At 39.2% G+C, this 20,596-nt stretch overlaps 1 protein-coding gene across 2 annotated transcripts in view; it reads left to right on the forward strand.

Annotated features, from left to right (window-relative positions):
• The window catches only part of NKAIN2 (sodium/potassium transporting ATPase interacting 2), a 521,682-nt gene that overhangs the window by 484,792 nt on the left and 16,294 nt on the right, over positions 1 to 20,596 (forward strand). For both annotated transcript variants that reach the window (XM_019951453.3, XM_073789558.1), the window contains exon 4: positions 10,992 to 11,052. In XM_019951453.3, coding sequence (XP_019807012.2) covers positions 10,992 to 11,052 — 61 coding nt within the window. The remainder of the gene's footprint in view (positions 1 to 10,991; positions 11,053 to 20,596) is intronic.

A 20,596-nucleotide genomic window follows, 5' to 3' on the forward strand; every position in this document is an offset into this window, starting at 1 on the left:
CTACCTCCCAGGACGTGAGGGGTTCGTTAGATGATTGGTTGTTTGAAGTTTAAACATTGAAAAATGAAAAAGTAAAACACACAAATACAGTTGCAGTTTTTCCTAGTTTATATATTCCCAAGTGGTAACAATTGTGTTACCATTAATTAATGAAATCCTTTTATTCTGAAGTCCTTGACCTGTATCTTTCACCCTCATATTGGCTGTGTGTTATGTAGAAAGAAGATAATGTAGGATTTAGGTTGAAAAGAAGGTAACTCAGGTAGAAAGGAAGAGAGGAACAGTGAAGAATACCAATCATAGCCAAGTTCTGACTCCAAAGTTATTCAGTCCAACTAGATTACCCTGCTGCACATGGATAGAGCTGACGGGTCTTTTAAATGACACTTTAATTCAGTTTTGTGCTTTTTAAAATTGCTTTGGGAAGAAACTGGTCTTCAAATTTGTGTCTTCCACAATCTACATCTTATTCCCCTTGGGAGTTCTTTTCTTGTTAGTACCTTCATTCCCATTCATCTTCCTCTGCCACATGTTACAGAAAGTACTTTGCTTCAGAAGCAAGCTTCACTGAATGCTACACAAAATACCTTTTCATAGAGCGTAAAGCTTATTCCCACAGATGTCATGGTAAAGGGACTGATTACTCTAAGCTTCCTATTTAACTATATTTTCAAAACCTTAATAGTAAGGTTTACTGTAACATTTTGAAGCAACTCTTCTCTCTAGCTGGTATGCCGATGTTTCCTTTTTAGTTTTTGGGTTTTTTTATCTTTTTTACTACAGTGAGAGCACTATTCTTGTTGACATCATTTTTTTTTTTTTTTTTTTTTTTTGCTGTACGCGGGCCTCCCACAACGGGAGTTGTGGCCTCTCCCGTTGCAGAGCACAGGCTCCGCATGCGCAAGCTCAGCGGCCATGGCTCACGGACCCAGCCGCTCCGCGGCATGTGGGATCTTCCCGGACCGGGGCACGAACCCGTGTCCCCTGAATCGGCAGACGGACTCTCAACCACTGCGCCACCAGAGAAGCCCAATAATTTTTTTATAATGATGAGCTTGTCATTTAACACTTTTTCTGATCCTCATTATTTGCCAAAAGAAGAAACACCTCATGAAGGTTCATCAAAGTTGAATAACATTAACTCTCTTACACCTCCCACCACGTAACCAGTCAGCCTGGACTAAAATTCCGGGCTGTGAGAGGACAGCATATGCCTCCAAGCCATGGGGACATTCCAGCTGGCATCGACAGAGCCAGCAAGGAGTTTGATATCCGACTTGTAGTTTGCCCAGTGAGACTTACGAGTCCCAGCTGTATTTCTTGAGTCAGCTCCTGTTTCTGTAAAGAAACACTTAAATGCAAATCAACTTCTAGTCTGGAAGATGATAACTGGTCAATTCCAGAAAGGTCTCTAGTGGAGTCTAATCTACTTAGTATCCTATTGAAAGGAATGACTTCTGCCTAAACAGAGGCCTTGTGCCCACACATGTGCAGCAGTATTACTCTAAGGATCCTAGATTCCCCTAGAAATGTGGACCAGACAGAATCTAGAGACCAAAGACAATGTCTTTTTCACCATCACCCAAATATTAAATGGCCTGCTATATTTCACCAGTTACTTTAACATGGAAAAACAGAATATTTACTAAACTAACATGGGTAGATGTGTTCACTTTGCTCCTTGCTAAATGTTAACTATACAGAAATTATACAGAAATATTATTTATACAGAAAACATATGAATGGACTTACTATTTCCAACTTTTATTTCTAAACAATGATAATTTACTCATTACTTATTTTTTAAATCTCTGAAGGGAAGTGATCACAGAGGTCATGGGGTTTTCAGTGATGTTCCCAGGAAGTAGTCAACCATCAATCTGCATGGGAAATTCTCTATCATCATCATCACCATCCTCACCATGTTTGTAAAGAACTTTCTATGAGCTGGGAAGTTCACTCATCCTATCTCATTTCTCCATCTCCCTTCACAGTGTGGTTACAATTCTGCTGAGTATCTCTCTTCAACTGTGGTACCAGCATTGAACACTGTCAGTATTTTGACTGATGAGACCAGAAGGAAGTGGGGCTATTCACCTCCCTTGTGCTACCCACAGTAGTTCTCTTCAGCTAGCCAAGGACCACACTGCTAGTTTAGGCATCCTCCGTATAGTTACAGAATTTGATCATCAGACCATTGTTGTTCTTTCTCAAGAATTTTAAAATGACATGCAGAACAGGACTTAGGGTGAGATACCTGAAGCATGCTTATTGAAACTGCCCTCCAGTTCTAAACTGATCTCTTCACTGCGGCTCTTTTCAGAGTCTAAGTCTTTAACCAGATACAGATCCAGTGCATAGTCTCCACGCACATACTATACATTTACATATACATATTCTTACAATGTCATCTTATTCATGATTTCTTGAAATATCATGGTGTGATATGTGCTGAAGCACCAAGTATGTTATATATTCCAAATTTTCCTTATCTTCTGATCTAGCACCTCTGAAAAAGGGAGAAATGTTAATATAGTTTTAGCACCTTTTTTAAAAACACAGGTCATTTTTGCAACTAGTATTGCAGTACAATTCTCCTAGTCTCTTCAGAAGAATCTAGCCTTGTACTCTCACTGTCATCTCTAGAACAGCACACTTCCTCCAATGAAACACACTGAACTCTTTTAACCCTGTCTGTTGATGTCGACTTACCTAAGATGGGCTAATTTATTTTTGCATGTCTTACTTGTACAACTACTTTTGCTTTAGGATCCCTATTATCTCTGAGCAAAAATTACGCTATTTGTACCATTTGCTCACAAAAGAATCATGTACTTACTTTGTTCAAAGTTGCTACTGGACAGTATTGATTGTTTACATTTTACAGAACATTGTAGCACTTCTCTTTCTCAAGTGCTTCACTATAAATAAATCAGCGTCCCTATTACCTGTGACATGTATACAATCTTAGTTTTATTATCAAACTTAGTTTTATTACCAAAATAGTAGCGTGTTGTTGACAGGTTGCTTTTTGCATTTCCCAATCATCTTCTTTTTTTAATTGCGATATAATTGACATATAACATTGTATTCGCTTTATGTGTATAACATAATGCCAGTTATTTTCGATGAACAATTTTGGTTACAAACTCCCATTATGGGTCCTGTCTCAAAAACTAAAGGTATCTTGTGGCAGTTCTATTGCACTAGATCAGCCATTTATTTGATCACCTCCTAAATGGCAGATGTATAGAATGGTTGAACCACTGCTCTCAGTACAGTTTTTAAAACTAATGGGATATTTAAACTCTGAATGAGGCATTAACCATGATGACATTTGAATTTTATTAGTCGTCTTTTATGCTGCCTGAGTATCTCCTGCTCTTCCAGCTTTACTAATACATTAGACTCATTTGAACCCGGGTAACTCTTTGGTAAGGTTGGCCTGAAGAAATCTACCAGTCTCCAGAGGCCAATTTAGAACGGGAATTATTGGTTAAGCCAGCATTGGCATGCAGTTCAGTCCATTTCCCAGCCTTAAGAAGATAAGGCAAGTTTGCATGTACGTCTACCTTTATTTAATCTTTTAAAAAGTGTTTAATACGGTCATGCTTGGTGATGCGACACAATACCTAAAGGCTGGTATTAAGATATGTTTCTGATCCTCTGAAAAGCTTTTCTGACTCAGTAGGCTGTGAAAGTTCACAACAGCCCTAAAGGCAATCCTCCATGAGTTATTGTAGATTGATAACTGCACCTGGATTATTCATAGCAAAGAAAATTTGCAACATGCTCCTTAATAGCCCAGCCATTGGAATAGTTTAGGATAAGAATCACCTGGTGGACAACTGAAATGATATACCAGTCTACATAAAAAAATTTCATATAAAAGACCTTCATTAATAACACTGATATAATCATATTAGAATATTTTGCTAAAGCAATCTTCAAATACGTAAATGGAATAAGATGCAAAAGAGCAAGTAAAATCATTTGCAACTTAAAAGTATATTTTGTGAGCATATAATATCCTTCTGTTCAAATTCATATTATAAAAAGCATGGGCTTATAACATCTGAATTATGAATTCAGAACAAAAATAGATGATTTAAATGAAACACAGAACAAATCTATTTGAGAATGAGACATTTGCAGATAAAAAAAAAATAGTGTTTGCTACCCCCATCTCCACCCTAGTCAAAAAAGGAGCATTGAATAATAATTCTATATTGTATCAGCATAAAAAACTATTGTGAACTTCTCTGTTGATCTAAGGGCTCAGAATTAAAATGTGTCTTTGTACTTAAGAAAACAAGTACATCCACCTTGTTTAAATATATTTGCAAATTTAGAAATTATAATAACAATACAAAAAGGTCTTTTAACATAAATGACAGTTGCCTAAATGTAGTATTTTTAAATTCATCTTTTTATTGTGAAATAATTATAGAAATACATAGAAAATAATTGTGAAATACATAATGCAATTGTATGAAATAATACAGAGAGATCTTGTGTACCCTTTATCCCGTTTTGCCCAATGGTAACATCTTGCAGAACTATAGTACAATATCACCATTAGGATGCTGACAGTGGTGCAGTCAAGAATCCTTTGTGTTGCCACATCCACTTCCCTGTGACACCCCACCTTCCCTAGTCCTGGCAACCAGTAATCTGTTCTCCATTTCTCTAGTTTTGTCATGTCAAGAATGTTATTTAAATGGAATCATACAGTATACAACCTTCGGGAATTGGCTTTTTTCACTCAGCATAATTCTATGGAAATTTATACAAGTCGTTGCGTGTATCACTAGTCCCTTTCTTGTACTGCTGAGTAGTATTCCATAATACGGATATGCCAGTTGGTTGAGCAGCTCACTCAATGAAGGACATCTGGATTGCATCCCGTTTGGGGCTATTATGGATAAAGCTGCTATATGCTTTAGTGTACGGGTTTTTGCGCGAACACATCTTCCTTTCTCTGGCGTAAATGGCCAGGAGTGTGTTGCTGGGTTATATTGCAGTTGTGTGTTTAGTTTTTCTAAGAAAACTTCAAACTCTTCCAGAGTGGCTATACATAAATATTTCTGTCTTTTTTCTTCCAAGATTTTTGTAGTTGGTCTTCTAAATTTTGACCATCGTGAATCTTGGTATGAATTTCTTTGGGTTTTTCCTGTTTGGGCTTCAATCAGCCTCTTGAATACATAAGTCAAATTTGGAAAATTTGCAGTCACTATTTCTTCGAGTACTTTTTCAGTACTGCTCTTTTTTTCCTTTCCTTTCAGGACTCCAATGACACAAATGTTAGATGTCTTATTATAGTCCTATGGCTGTATGAGGCTCTGTTCATTTTCTTTTTTAGTCTACTGTTTTTCCTCGTGTATATTGGGTAATTTCTATTGTTCTATCTTCAAGTTCACTGATTCAGTCCTGTCTCCTCCATTCTGCAATTGAGTTTTTTTAATTTTGGTTACTGAATTTTTTTTTTCAGTTCTAAATTTTCAGTCTGGTTCTTCTTTATATCTTCTACTTCTTTGATGACACTTTTTTTTCATTCATTTCAAGTGTGTTCATAACTTCTTGCTGAAGCATTTCTTTTTACTCTAAAATGTTTGCCAGATAATTCTAACATCTGTCATCCAGCTCTGTGTTAGCTTCCATTGGTTGTCTGTTTTCATTCATGTTGAAAACTTTATCCTTATTGATACAGCGAGGAATTTTAAATTGAAACATGGACACTTTGGGTATTATATTATGAGACTCTATATCTTCCTTAAATCTTCTGTTTAGCTGGCTTTCTCTGGCGCTCCTTTGGCAGGGGAAGGAGAGACACTGACTCATTACTTCCGAGCAGGGGTTAGAAGTCCAGATTCCCCACTCAGACTCCATTGATACTCAAGAGAGGAAGGGCTTCTCATTAAGGCTTGGAGACAGTGGAAGTTCCTGCTCTCTACTCAGCCTTCACTGGTACCTCCAGGGTACCAAGGTACCAGGGTACCAGGGAAGGCTAGGAGGGGTAGCAGTGCCTTGTTACTGCTCCCAGCTGGCTTCATCTAACACCACAGGGGCAGGGCATTGACCTCATTACTGCTGGTCATTGGTGAAAGTCCTGATTCTCCACTAAGCCTCCTCTGACACCACCCAGTTGGGAAGGGAGGGGTGCCTTCTTACTACAGAGTGAGGCCAGAAGTCTAGATTCCCTTTGGGGGTCTCTACAGACACTACGGAGGGGGACTTCCTCCTTCCTGGCAGGAATGAAAGTCCAGGCTCCCTGCCTCACTTCTCAGACACCACAGCCTGACCAGGAGGGAAGACCTGGCTCCCTCTTCTTTGTTGCTGTGGCTGGGGAGTGGGGTTACAGTTTTTTCTGTGGCATTGGCTAAAGAGGGCTATTATTGTCTTAAATTGTTTTTCTGTCTTGTTAGGCTGTCCCTTTCCTGGTCCTTTGGTTAGCGAGAGCAAGCTTTTGTTGGGGCTCTTTTATCTGTGCCTATTGGCATTTCTGTGTCATGGGCTTCTTCAGCCCCAAGTATGGTATATATGAGACAAAAGAAAAATAGGAAACTCACTCCCATGTCCTTCTTTGGGTCCCAAGATTCCTAGCCAGTCTACCTTCTTTCCATCTTTCAGAGTCTTCCTATGTGTGTTTTATATATATAATGTCTAGGGTTTTCAGAAGTATTTAGTGGGAGGGTTAGGGAAAAGTATGTCTACTCCAACTTCCTGAAAAAAAGTCCAGAAGATAGTATTTTAAACACTAAGGCTATTACATTTTCAATTATTACAATTAAATCTTTTTAAATACTTACCAAAAGGCTTCAGTTTCCTCTTATCTATTAGCTTCTAAGTGAATTTCTGGGATATACAGTCATAATTTGGTTTGTAGATACAAAAAAGAATTTTAATCTGATTTAGTTATAGAGAGAAAATATCATTTCCTTTCAGCCAGTAATGATATCAAGATGATATATAATTCCCTATCAGGTGAATTAGAAGTGAATAAATCATATTAGATGTATCAAGGTGAAAAGATGAATAAAAATTAAAAGATTTAGGCTTAGCTCTGCTTTGAATGCCAAAGACTGAGACAACTGTAATATTTTGGTTTGTTACAAGTGGATAATTATATGTTTGCCTAGTATAATACCACTGGTATCTTTCATTGTTACTCTGAGCCATCTTTAAATAAGGAACAGAATAAAATAATTTTATTTTCATTCCAGGTATTCATATCCACTATGACCATGTAGGTCACTGTTTCCTACTTTGGGAACCATTACACCCCTTCACATTGCCCAAACTCCTCTGAAACAGGGCCTCTTGCTCCTCTCTGAACATAATCCACATCTTCCCATAGGTTGCCTGAGCTCTGCTTGGAAGATGTTCTCACCTTTCCCATTACCCTCTCAAAGCCTTACACCCCCATCTCTCGAGGTCTATCTCCAAAATGCCAACCTACAACCTACCCTGGGAATGGATTGCCAGTTCTTTGGGAAGGCAACACTTTAACTCAGTCTTAAAGGATGAGTTAGAACTACTCAAAGGTGGAGAGCTGAGCAAGGAAGGAAGGGAGGAGGAGATGTAGGGCATTCGCATACTTTGTTGGCAGAAGGGGTTAAAGAGTTAAAGAACAGAGGGCAACCACCTGATATATGTCTGCAAACTACCAACAGCTTAATACTGGCATAAATTCTGAGACAAGGAGTGGTGGGAAATGAGGCTAGACAGGGACTATATATCACATTAGGAAGGATATGTATTTTGTGAAAAATTTTATACTTCTTCAGTAGAAGATGGGGTGCTCCTTAAGTGTACTGCATAGAAAATTACATAGTTTGAATTGCAATTTGATACATACTCAAAGCCCTCTGGTTAAAGCCCTAATCTGTCTTCACAGCTTTTATTTCCGTTGCTCTAATATGAGGTCACAAACTCTCATCAGATGGAAGGACTGGCTCTTCCTTGAACACAGTCTATAACTTCCCCACTTGATGAACTCGCTCAGAAAAAGCAAGGCCCATTTTACCTCTCCTCTGCAAAAATACATATAAAGGTAGCTGTGAGGATTAATGAGCTAACGCGTGAAATCACCCAGTTTACCGTTTGTCAGTTAGGAGACAATCAATTTTCTTCCTTCCTCCTGGCACTTATCTTAATCTACTTTGAAGTACAATCATATGTGTACCCCTGCTACAAGACTGCAAAAATCCTTTAGACTGTGTCTAAAACAGTGGCTCTAAACGAGGGGCAGTTTTGCCTTTGAAGGGATGTATGGCAATGTCTGGAGACATTTTGGATTATCTCAATTATCAACTGTCTCGATCATAGGATGTTAGTAGTTATACATCCTATAATGCATAACAGAGCCCACAAAAAAGAGTTACTCAACCCAAAATGTCAGTGGTGCCGAGGTTGGGAAACCCTGGCTTGGTTCATCTTTGTGGCCCGGGCAGCAGTTAGCAGAGTTGCATGTTATAGGAAGTATTCAGAGCTGTAAGAAATTCGTTGAAACTGCTTTTCTGTAGGTAAATTTATAAGTTGCTGTGAGGGAGTAAAAATTAAATTAGAAATGTATTTGGTGTAGGAAAATTGAAAGGTAACAGAGGTTTATGAATCTTTATTAATTTGGGAGAAACCAATTTCCATTTGTATTTAGAGGTGACCAATTTAAAAGGTGAAGTTCTCTTAATCAGCAAGTTTTTGTAATGAAATGCAGCAGGATTTACTTTTATATCAAAGTCACTCCCCTGATAGTTAAAGAATGCAACCGAATACAATTAAAAGATCACTGGTAAGCAAAATACAGTGCCTTGGCTGCATTCTGGGAGTACAGTTAGTAATCTAGATTCTAGTGACACTTTAATGAGAAGTTTAAACTCACTGGCCCTGAATCTCAGAATTTATCAATGCTCTTTACCTAGATTTTCATTTAAAAGTAATTAAGTGATGAGTGAAAATCAAGAGAAAAGTTTGTGATTAGGAAAAAAGTTGCTTTGTAGATAATTCAAGTAGTAAGTATTTTAAACTGAAAAGAAGAGATAAACTACTGATAAATCTATGGCATTTAGCCACAATGGTAAGGCCTTCCTGTGGAGGAAGAAGGGGAGATACAGGCAGTACCCAGGGGATTTAACCAAACCCATAGCCTCTTTACCCCGCCACAGTCGGATCCAGCACCCATGACAGAGTACGCATGGGACTAGGTCACTCAGTGATACAGGCATTTTCATGGGCCCTGGTGGATAAAAGATTAAGAAGTGTTAATCTGCTTCTCCATTATCTGTGAAAATGCTCAAATCACTGTGTGATTTTGTTTGGTCAAATCAATATCTTTGCTAAAGCCAAATAGGATACACTGGTTTTTAATAGTACCCTGTATTCTAAAAATAAGTCCCATAAAAACAGTAACCTGATGATTCCATTATATAAGGAGACTGTTCTTACTATCACAATTTTATTGCCAATAGCAACATATACTTCAAAGAGAAAAATCCTTATTTGATGACTTTTCTAACATACTTTTAAAAACCTAAGTGCTAATGTAGCATCAGTGGTATGTTATCTAGCTCTCTGCTACTATGTGTAGTGGTTCAGATACTACACTTGGGGGTGGGAGGGCAGCGGGTCCACTGTCCCTCTCATCCAGGATCTGAAAACAAAAGCTTGTGGAGAATATTTTGCATAAGTCTGCTTTCTCATTCATTGCTCTCTCTTAAGCAGGGTCACTGTTTCTGTGCCAGGAAAACCACTGTTTTATCTCACGCCAGATCTCTTTGGAAAAGAACAGAATCTGCCAGAACGTGCTTTCTTTCTCAAACTAAAATTAAAGATTTTCTAAAGTTCCTTTTAACCGGACCTCTGTCTCCAAATAGTTCTTCTCATTAAATACCTATCAGTGTACCCTCTGACTTAAAATGTTCCACTCACATCTTCCAGAAATACTGCAATCTGTCAGCTAATGGAAAACAAATTCATTAGGTTTATCACAGCAGCAACTTTTTGCCCTGTACCTTAGCTTCCTGATTGAAGACTGTAGCCTTTTTCCCAAGGTTCCCTTCCCCGATGCCAAATACTCAGTAGGATCAGTGCCTGTCTGAAATGTCACCGTGAAGAATTTTCATCACTGTCCTGAGGACATGCCTTTAAGGATTCCTCCAAACTGGATTGTTTTGGAAAAAAAATTTTCCACATATCAGGAAATTAGTTTGCTTCCTTATACCAGTGCTCATTATTTGACTAAATAATTATACTTATATGAAGGAATACAAAACTACACCATCTGAGGGGACATATATCAAAGGGCTTTACTGTGCTCCTTCACAGATACTATTTCAGTGAGCAAAGACTTCCCTGACCACAGGGACCTCTGTTGTATGCTTCAGAAAGGATGCTCTGATGTGTGCAATCCCAGTCAAATGCATTGTGATATTCCTTACAGTTACCCACCCCGTTGCTCCTCTGTATCATGTCATCTTAACTATACTCGGTATGTCCTGGTTCCTGTTACTGGTCTAAATAAGAGTTTTTCTTACTTACAAAGTGTTGAGGCAACATTTCAAGGAATCTCCTTAATATTTTTCTCTCAGAACATTTTTCTGATAGTCAGCAGGAGTCCAATTTTAGTATCTTAGGCTCTGGGCTAATGAAAAGTGAATTAGAAGTTGACTGGCACAAATGCAAATGCTAATCCATTGATGAATGGCCATAATCCTGTATTTTTCCTCTGGATCTAAAATAACTTGTTGTAGATTGCCTGGCAATTAACAAATCTTAAACATAAATGCAGAACAAAGGAAAACAGAGTAATATATTCACTTATAAGGCACATTATATGAATCAAGAATCCACACTGGAGTCCAAATCCAGTCTGATGAACTCTTTTGGAACACTGAATCTAGTCAAAACCACATGCCTTTGAAAAGTCGCTCCCCCAGTGAGATCCAGTACTGTTGCCTTTGCCACATGTCTAAAGCATCTTTGTTTTGTTTCAGCTGGCAGGGTTCATCTACGCCTGTTATGTTGTGAAATGTATAACTGAAGAAGAGGACAGCTGTAAGTATTAAAGCTCTGTTCTGTTTCTTTCAAGTTCAGAGCATCTTCTTTACTGCCTCTTACCTGCTTTCCTACTTCTCAGACAATATTCCTTAACACATCATTAGAATAGGGACTAAGCCCTTTGTACCCATTAGGCTAAAATGGTTTTCATAAAAGTATCCAGCATATAGATAACTAACCAGTTTCACCCAGGACTACAAATCCCAACAATCAACAATTTGCAATAGTTCCAAAGAGTCTCACAAGAACTGACTCCAGATTGATTCAAGAAATTTGCCTTCATGAAACCAAACGTTCATGTTTCCTATTCTTTCCTACAATTTGATACAAATAGCTAGAACTTTATGTCAGAGTCTCAGCATTCCGCACTACTACTTGATCCAGAGTTTAAATGGAGGTACCCTCTCACAAGCCTCTAAGTGGCTCCATTGTCCTCTGCTCTTCTAAAAATTGGCAGGTAGAAGGTTTCACTCCTTCCTTGCCCCCTAAGGATCTGAAATAGGAGGATTGGAAAAAGTACTTCAATGCTCTCTGGGTACTTGCCCATACAGCTATATTTATTCTGAGGAAAAATCAGAGCTGGGAATCATTTTTCTTGGTTTCCAAAGATATTCATAATGATTGGGGTGTTGAGACAGTGGAGGAAAAGATGAGGATCCACTGCTCTGTTAATAGGATGATTCGAGGAAAATACTCAAAGAGAAATATGTGTTTCTTCTTCACTTTCCAGTCATACTAGAAAGAAGGAGGCTGTATCATGTGATTCATTTAGTGGAGGTACATTCTCAATCATACTCACACACGATGTAAAACTAGAAATATACAGTGTATAGTTTTTATTGTTGTTTGCAAAAGGAAATGATAGTCCTTTACAAATAAGTGTTTGTAAAACACTCCTCAATGTATCAAGTGCTATGTCAGTTTTGGGATATTTTAAGATGAGTAGGGACTTCCCTGGTGGCGCAGTGGTTAAGAATCCGCCTGCCAAGGCAGGGGACACGGGTTCAATCCCTGGTCCGGGAAGATCCCACATGCCGCGGAGCAACTAAGCCCGTGTGCCACAACTACTGAGCCTGCGCTCTAGAGTCCGCAAGCCACAACTACTGAGCCCGCGTGCCAAGAGCCCGTGCTCTGCAACAAGTCACTGCAATGAGAAGCCCGCGCACCACAACGAAGAGTAGCCGCCGCTCGCCACAACTAGGGAAAGCCTGCGCACAGCAACGAAGACCCAACGCAGCAAAAATAAATAAATAACTTTATTGGAAAAAAAAAAAAGATGAGTAATATGCAGTCTTTTACTTCTAGGAATTAAGCATTTTGTAGGGGAAAGAAACATGTGAACAAATAAGTATAATAAAGCTCTGTAGAGTGTATAGTGTGGGGAGTTAGGAAAGGAATCAGGAAAGGTTTCATAGAGAAGGACACTCTTGAGCTTGGTCTTGGAAAATAAATAGATATTTGGATAGCTGATACGAGAGTAAGGTGATCCCAGGCAAAAGGTGAAAAAGAACCAAGACATATCACAGCCTGCCATGTTGGGGGCAGAGCAGTCAGGTTAATATGACTGAATTATATTCTGTGCTAGAGATGGGTACCCAGAGATGACTGGAAAAGATGAGATAGTAGAAAAACGGTTATGACAGAGTAAGGAGTCTGGACTTTATTTTGTAAAGCATGATGGCCAATCAATTGGCAGTTAATAGAAAGAGAGTAACAATCAGAAATGCACTTCGGAAAAAACATAATGGTATCAGTATGAAGGAGAGACTTGAACGGGAGGGTCGAGATGAAGGAAAGACAGATGGATTAGGACACCGTGAAAATGACTGAGATATGAGATGATGAGGGTCTGGACTAAGCCCAGTGTTGGAGAGGGAGAGGATAGATATGTTATTAAACATAAAAATAATACTGATTAATGGGCTATGGATGGGTACTATGTAAGCGGTAAGGAAGAGACTGATAGATTTCTGAATTTCTGATATGAGTGAATGGATAGATGAAAATGTCACTTGAGGAAAGTAGAATGGGGATGCAGCAACTGGTTCAGTTTGGAAAGGTTAAGTTTGAGCTGCTTAACAAAGATGCATGAGAAGATATAGCACTTGTCCTATGCCCGAAAGATTTATTCTGTTGGAAGGGTAAATATTAGGAAAGGTAAAAGATATATGGATTTTAAAATGTATGGACTCCACAAACTATGTAAGTTCATTCAGCTATTAACCATTCAGTGTCTTTGTGCCAAATCCTTGATGAGTCTATAGGTTAAATTTCATATGGGAATTGAGCTTTCTCTAAACTATAATGTTTGATTTTATTTCACAATGATGTCTGCATTTTTATCTTCAGAAAAATACTGACACACCAAGTCTCCTAGACAGATAATCGGTATCTCTCCAGAATAGTACCTCCCAAGCGGGATCCCAGAAATGCTAGTCCATAAGCTATACTGCTCAAAAAAGATTCCAAAGCCAAGTAAGTTTGACACTGAAAATTTAGAATGCACATTTATGTATTAACATCTCTGAGAGTACTGCAATAAAGAAGTATGTCCAATTTGTCCTAATCCAGTTTTGTTTTAACCATATTGTGTTGGATGAGATACAGTGAGGCCAGAAGCCGATCAAAGAGAGAAACCAAAAAGGGTTTTACTACATTCACGGTTCCCTAGGGAGAACACAGCATGCCATGCAGGGCCACTCAGGGAAAGCATCATCGTGGGTCATGAGGCAGAGAGAGAGAGAGAGAGAGACAGAAGAGAGAGAAAGACAGAGAGAGAGAGGGAGGGAGGAGAAAGAGAGAGAGACACACACACGCAGAACTGTAAGCAAGTGCTTTTATTGTGGTTTCCAGGGAAAGGACCAGGCAAGGCAGGGTAAAAGGGTTTAGGATTGGCTAAGTTTGAAAGAGGTCCCCATGAAATTCATGTTCACTGTGAGTGTCAGAGAATAAGGTTTGGGGCTATCTAAGGTCTCCAGATGTTTTGGGTGGGCCAGGCTTAACTTGGGAACAGCCTGTGGTCATTCTGTAGATGTTAGGGCATTTTACAGAAACTAAAAGTATAGTTAATATCCCAAACATTTGAACACGGAACCTTTTTTCATAAGAAAGCTTAATATGCCAGGGAATTATAATTCCAGGGAACTCATTTTAGGGAATTCTGCCCTAGGTCAAGTTTTGGTCAAAGCCATGTAAATCCAAGGGGATGTGAAGTCACAAATATCTTTTGGAAGATAAGGCTTATCTTTCAAGCATCTAATAAACTGTTTTCCATAATGCTTATGTCTTTTTATGTATTTTGACCACAACTCCTTAAGTGCCTTTATTAATCTAAAAGAAAAGCAGACTTATCATAGATAATTTTTCTAATTTTAGTCTTTTTGCTCAGTGAGTAAGATATGAACTACTTTCCTTTTTTTTATATCCTAGTAGACTCATGCTTATCATGAACATTCATGGGACTACTAAACAACCTGGAGGAGATGCTCATTTGGGCCAGTTCTCTGTCCAGTTAGGTCTGTTTACTTGTGGTCACTCACACACAGACAATTACGAATATTTGTTGAGTAAAATGCTTTAGATTGATATTTCCCATGCATTATCATTATCTTGATCACCTGTCTATATGTTTACCTCCAGGCACTGCCTAGAACACATGACTTCCAATGCTCAAGTGTAAAAAAGGTTGCAATTTCTATCTAGTTTTCAGTAATTATAAAGAAAATTATTTTGATCCTTTAAAAATGTTTTGGCTTGATGAATGTACAATAACACACACACACACACACACATGCACACACACACAAATGCTCTCAGAAAGTAAGTCCTGAAAGATGGGAAAAGTTTAATGTATATATAAACAGGGAAAGGATCTCTGTGTAACTCTTCTTACCTGCTGTGGATTTGCAATGAAGCAACCTGATGGGAGTGTAGTACAGGAGGAGATGCCAGCTCCCTACTTGCCAAATTAGTTAAGTTTCCATTCCTAAGAGCCTCACAAGGAACACAGGACAGTTTGGGTTCTGTAGCTGTGCTGAGAATGGACTGTGGAGATAAGGGCCTAATTACGGCACCTGGAAGACTGAAATATTCTTGACATCAATAGGAAGCGGACCGGCTCTGTACCCATTTTTGATATCTGAGGCTCAGCAGCAAGTGTAGCCAGAGAGCCTCAGAGGCACCACACTCTAGGGAGCTAAGGCGAGGGTTCAGGCTCCATGAGCGAAGAGTCAAACTTAGACTCCACAAATAGCAATAAATCATCATTGAACTAGAGGGAGTTCCTGCAGGCACATCAAATGCCTAGGATTTTTTTCTTTATTTCTCCTTTTAAACAGTATCTCATTTACTTTTCTAGAGGCCAGTTTTATAAATACTTATATAGACACTTTAATGCAAAGTTGTTGTTAATTTCCCCAATGAAAACTCTGGGCCTTGAAGTTTACATCTCTGACCCTCTGTTTATCTAAGCCAGAGCCCCAGCCTGACAGGCCAACTGGCTGTGCAAACTCACAGGACAACACTGCCATCTGCTGTGCCTATCAGGAGATGACAACCACCCTTGGAGCAAAGATTTCAAATAGGAAGATGTGGGCAATTCCGCCCCCATGTATCAGTCACCTAGGGGTGCAATAACAAAATATAACAGACTGGGTGGCTTAAACAATGCATATTTATTTTCTCACAGTCCTGGGGGCTAGAAGTCCAAGATCAAGGTGTTGGCAGGTTTGGTTTCTCCTAAAGCCTCTCTCCTTGGCTTATAGAAGGCTGAATTCTCACTTTGCCCCCTTTTCTCTGTCTGTGCATGCCCCCATGTCTCTTCCTCTTCTTATAGGGACACCAGTTTTATTGAATTAGGGCCACGTACTTATGGCCTCTTTAGCCTTAATTACCTCTTTAAAGGCCCCATCTCCAAATACAATCACATAGCAGGTTAGGCCTTTAACAGATAAATTTGGAAGGGGATACCATTCAGACCATAACATCCCATATCTAAAGATACACACGCACACGCACACACACACACACGTGCATGCACACACCATGTGGCTGTTGGCTATTTGAAAATACCTATGGGGAACAGAGTGGGGCTAGCTTCTGCTCACTGGCACATCAAATGCCTGTGGGTAAGAGGCTCCAGGCGGTAACGGTAACCTCCCTGCTCCTGGCTCACTGCCAGTAGGCAGGAGTTGCGGTCCGCATCTCCTGCTGTGAGGTGGGGTGATCTGCCTTCAGATGAGAAGCTCCTCACCAGAAAAAAGCTGGGACCTGCTCCAGAGAGTGTGCCTTGACACTTGAACCTTATTTGAGTGGGGCAACCATCACAACATACTTTTATATATTTGTAAAAGGCAGCGATATGTCTTAGGAGAAAAGACTTTCTCCAAGAGAGCGGGCATCCCTCACTGAGCTGTCTTTGTGGCCGGGCTCTTCACTGTATCATCTGTTGCCAACCATGCTGAGTTTTCCTTATGACCTCCAGTGTTTTTTATTCCCCTCTACTTGTTCTCTTTGACAGTATTCTGTGAAAGAAATAAAATGTTCTGAGATTTCTGGTCTGGTGCCTTTTATTATACTTGTAGCTCTTCTCTCCCTTAATCCTCAGCTCTTCTGCACCAGAGTCTAATGTCCACTTACAGTGATAGAACTAAGAACTTATCAGCTTCATGAGAGTTGTTAGATGTGACAATTAAAAGGAAAACATGCAGCTGTGGAAAAATAATAACATATCCATAACAGAAAAAATAGGCAACATGATTTCTCAATTTTTATTATGTTTTCTTATAAACCTTTGACTTAATAGTTAAACTAAAAATAAAAATAAACATCAGTCCTCTGGAAAGTGGATCCATTTTTCTAAGTAGTCACTATCTTTTCTAAAAGAGATTCAGTGTGTTTGCAAATGTTCTTAAATATTCAAATCATCCGGGAAAATATGCAGAATGTCATTTTAAAAATATCCTAAGAGGGCTTATTTTGGAAAAATATTGGAAAATTAATTCTAGATGTTTAAACACACATGTTCAGATACACACATGCACAAACCTACCAACCAAGCACAGATTCATAAAAGCCTGTCCTGAATTCCCCAAAATAAACTGGCCTTGGGATAAAAGTCATAATCGATTTATAGACTCTTTCATTTGAAAAGCAAACCACAGGAAATGATTCACTTCTCTGAAACTAATAATTTTCTGTTATTTTTGTTTGATTTTTCTTCTAAAGCCTGCCGGCCTACACTTCTGTGTATTGAACTCTGTTCTGTATATTTTGATCGCTTTTCCAGTTTGACAGGATCATTGAGTTTGGATGCAATTCTTTGAGCACAAGGACACACTCTCCCGCCTGTGGGGGAGGGTAGAGGTGGCAAGGGAGGAGTACTCGTCCATTAAAAAATATTTGGTACTTTCTGTTTATAAAGGAATGTAAGTTTACTGCAGAATGTAGAGAAAATACAGATAAACAAACAAAAAAGAAAATTAGAATGATTTCACAATTTTGAATTCTGGTTCTCAGGTAACATTTGGGTATATGTCTGCTTTCTTCCTTTCTTCTTTTTCTTTCTCTCTATCTGGTTGTTAGGGCCATATTATACAGTCTGTTTGGTAACCTGAGCTTTCTTTCTTATTATTTATAAACCACTCTCCAAACATAACCTAAGGGGTAGGCAATTAGCAGTTCAAAAAAGGTGCCAAGCTCCTGGGTGCCAGGTTGACAGGTAGAGTTATGAGAATGGTGTGTCTATTTTTACTGTTCAAATATCATACTCAAGCAATCAGATGAAAGCGTAGTATATTATTGTTTTCTTTATAACATTTGTTTTGTAATTCTGAAGGTGACTGAGTGAAATAACCTTGTCCATATCTGCCAGGCTCCCACAAAAGCAAAATGTGCTGCTCCTTTCCCCATCTCTGAACTGAACCACATGTGATTAGAGTCTGGCGCCCCAGACTTCAGAGGCTACTAACCTCGAGCTAGTGCCCTGCAGAATCATAGTGGGGCCAAGGAAGAACGTGTCACCCTGCTCCTCTTCCAACTTCCCAGAGCACAGGAGCTCTGCATTTATTTAATTTTACAACTCTTGATTCCACTTAAGATTTCTTGTGAACTAAGAACACCACAGAGTTTGAAATGATAGGAAACTACTGCCTACTGCTCTATTTCAACACTTTAATTTTATAGGCCCATATAGATTAAATGACTTGCCCCAGGTCACTGAGCTTATCGGTGAACTTCTGACATAATATAGCACATATTGACTCCCTCAGGGTAAGAGTATTAGGGGATGCTAGTGGGGACCCCAGCTATCTTGACCACCACTACATCCTCAGCACCCAGCCTACCCCCAACCTGAAGCAGGACTCAGTAAGTATGTGGGGAAAAAACGAATCAATCCGCTCTCCACTAACATTTCTTGGACTGTATGGAAACTCCTAAGGAAATGTGACATTTTTTTAGACCCTAATTGATTCTAAGTAAATGAATAATGAATTAGAATAAAGCAGCTTTCACTGTTTTCTAGACAAATGGAAGAAAGCGGGGGAAAAAAAGATAAGCTGCCATATGTAAAAATAAAAGACAGACTAGATGATCAGCGCCTGAAACGAATGCTTACATATACATGTGCCTCCTGTCAATCACATGCAAGCTCCTATCAGTGACAACAGCCTTCCCTAACAGTGACACAATTGTTACACTGTCTCCCAAAATTAGTGCTGGTCTTTTTTTCAGCCCGCTGTTAAATTGCTCCCTCTTGTGGTCAGGGGAGAGAAAACATATGCATTTTATTTTTAAATTTGGATATTCAGGTCCAAATTGAGTCTTCTTTAACAATCACTTCTCATATTCTCCCTTTTCTCTTAACGTCTCCTCCATTATACTCTACTGCTTATTATACACACACATACATGCACACTATGATCATCTTTAAATAAATCTAATGTTCCCCAATCAAAAATAGCGGGGAAAGAAATTGATTCATTCCCTATCCTTTGTTGACTCGAAACAATCAGGACCTTGTTTCTACACAGTCAATGTTGAGGTAACTATATTCATACTAGCAAAGGAGGACCTTTAACTGGGGTGTAATAAAGGAGGTATGTGGTGCAGAAAACTGATGTGATCCAGTAGATGAATAATATCCAAGTTGTTTTAATCCGCCTCAATGGAAAAGAAAGCAACAGCATATGAAAGGAAGGAGAAGTGGTGACATTTACGGAAATGATTAAAAGAAACATCTCCCATTTTGATTATTCTGCCTCTTCCAATTCTCTAATACCTAGTCCACCTGTACTGGGTGTCCTGTACTCGTTTCCTCACCATCGCTCTCTATACCCACATGGATAATGACATGAGAAGGAAAGAAGCTAAGTGGCAGAAAAATAGGATGCTTTTAGCACCAATATACAGGCTCACAAAATAAAATTGCTGGGATTCCTTAGTCCTACCTTGAAAGGACAAATGAGAACAAGACAAAGAGCTGGCCCAGGAAACAGAAGTCTTAAAAGCTCTCTAAAGCTGAGACGTGCTAAGAAAGAAGACTGTACATTCAAAGTTAGTCTTTTGATAAATGATGCTGGCTGTTGCCAATTTCATTACGACCAGTTTTACTTTAGTGGTGGAAATGGCATCTAATAGGAACAGAAGGCCAAGATTCGCTATCTCCTTCTTAACAGCAGGAGGACTAAAAACACTGCATCTCTAAGGATGGCCACCAGGTATGCAGAATGAAAACATCTGAGTGGAGCAGCCTTACACAGAGCGCTGCAAGAGTGCCTTGTAAATCAGCAGCACAGGGCGAACCCTCAATCCTGTGACATTTAAAGGAGGCTGCTCCAGCAGCAGAGTCAGGAAGGCCTCCACGAGGATGGGCTGGCATTGTGTGGCAGGGAGTGAAGGAGAAACAAACTTAAAGCTCACAGGAGGCGAGGTTTATTTAAATAATAGAAAGTAATTAGGCTGAAGACAAAAATCAGTGATGGCGTTTTAAAATTACAATTAATTTAAAGGTTAATTTCCTTTGGTGTTAAAATCTTATTTAAAACATTTACCAGGAAAGGAAATGAGGATGTTACTATCAAGAGGTGTAGAGTGCTTCTGGGAATCCATGCCTATTATCACTGGAAAATTAGGTTAGGCCCAAAGTGAGAATTTCAATTCATTTCTGTGTATAATAGATGGCAGTCTGGTCTCAGTGTCAGCAGGGTTGGCTGGGGCAGTGCAGGATTTGCATTTTTTGTTTGTTTGTTTATGGGATTAATTGCAAATGTTTCCAACAAAGAAGGCTAGTTTATACATGAACAATCCTGACACACAAAAAAAATTGGATACGGACTGCTGCCTTTGTAACTAATGACGCTGATGTTAAAGGAATTCCCAAGAGCACAGAGGCAAAGGGACGCACATGGTCACTCATCCATATACCTTCATCCCGGAAGTAAATTAAAAGGGGGCCACAGTATTTCTGTGGGCTCCAAACCTGTCAATCCGATGCTTCTCTCCCAGGTCCCACCATTTTCATCACTCTGTTCTCCAACTGGGA

This window comes from Tursiops truncatus, chromosome 12 (genome assembly GCF_011762595.2).
Source record: "Tursiops truncatus isolate mTurTru1 chromosome 12, mTurTru1.mat.Y, whole genome shotgun sequence".
In the NCBI taxonomy this organism is placed as follows: Eukaryota; Metazoa; Chordata; class Mammalia; order Artiodactyla; family Delphinidae; genus Tursiops; species Tursiops truncatus.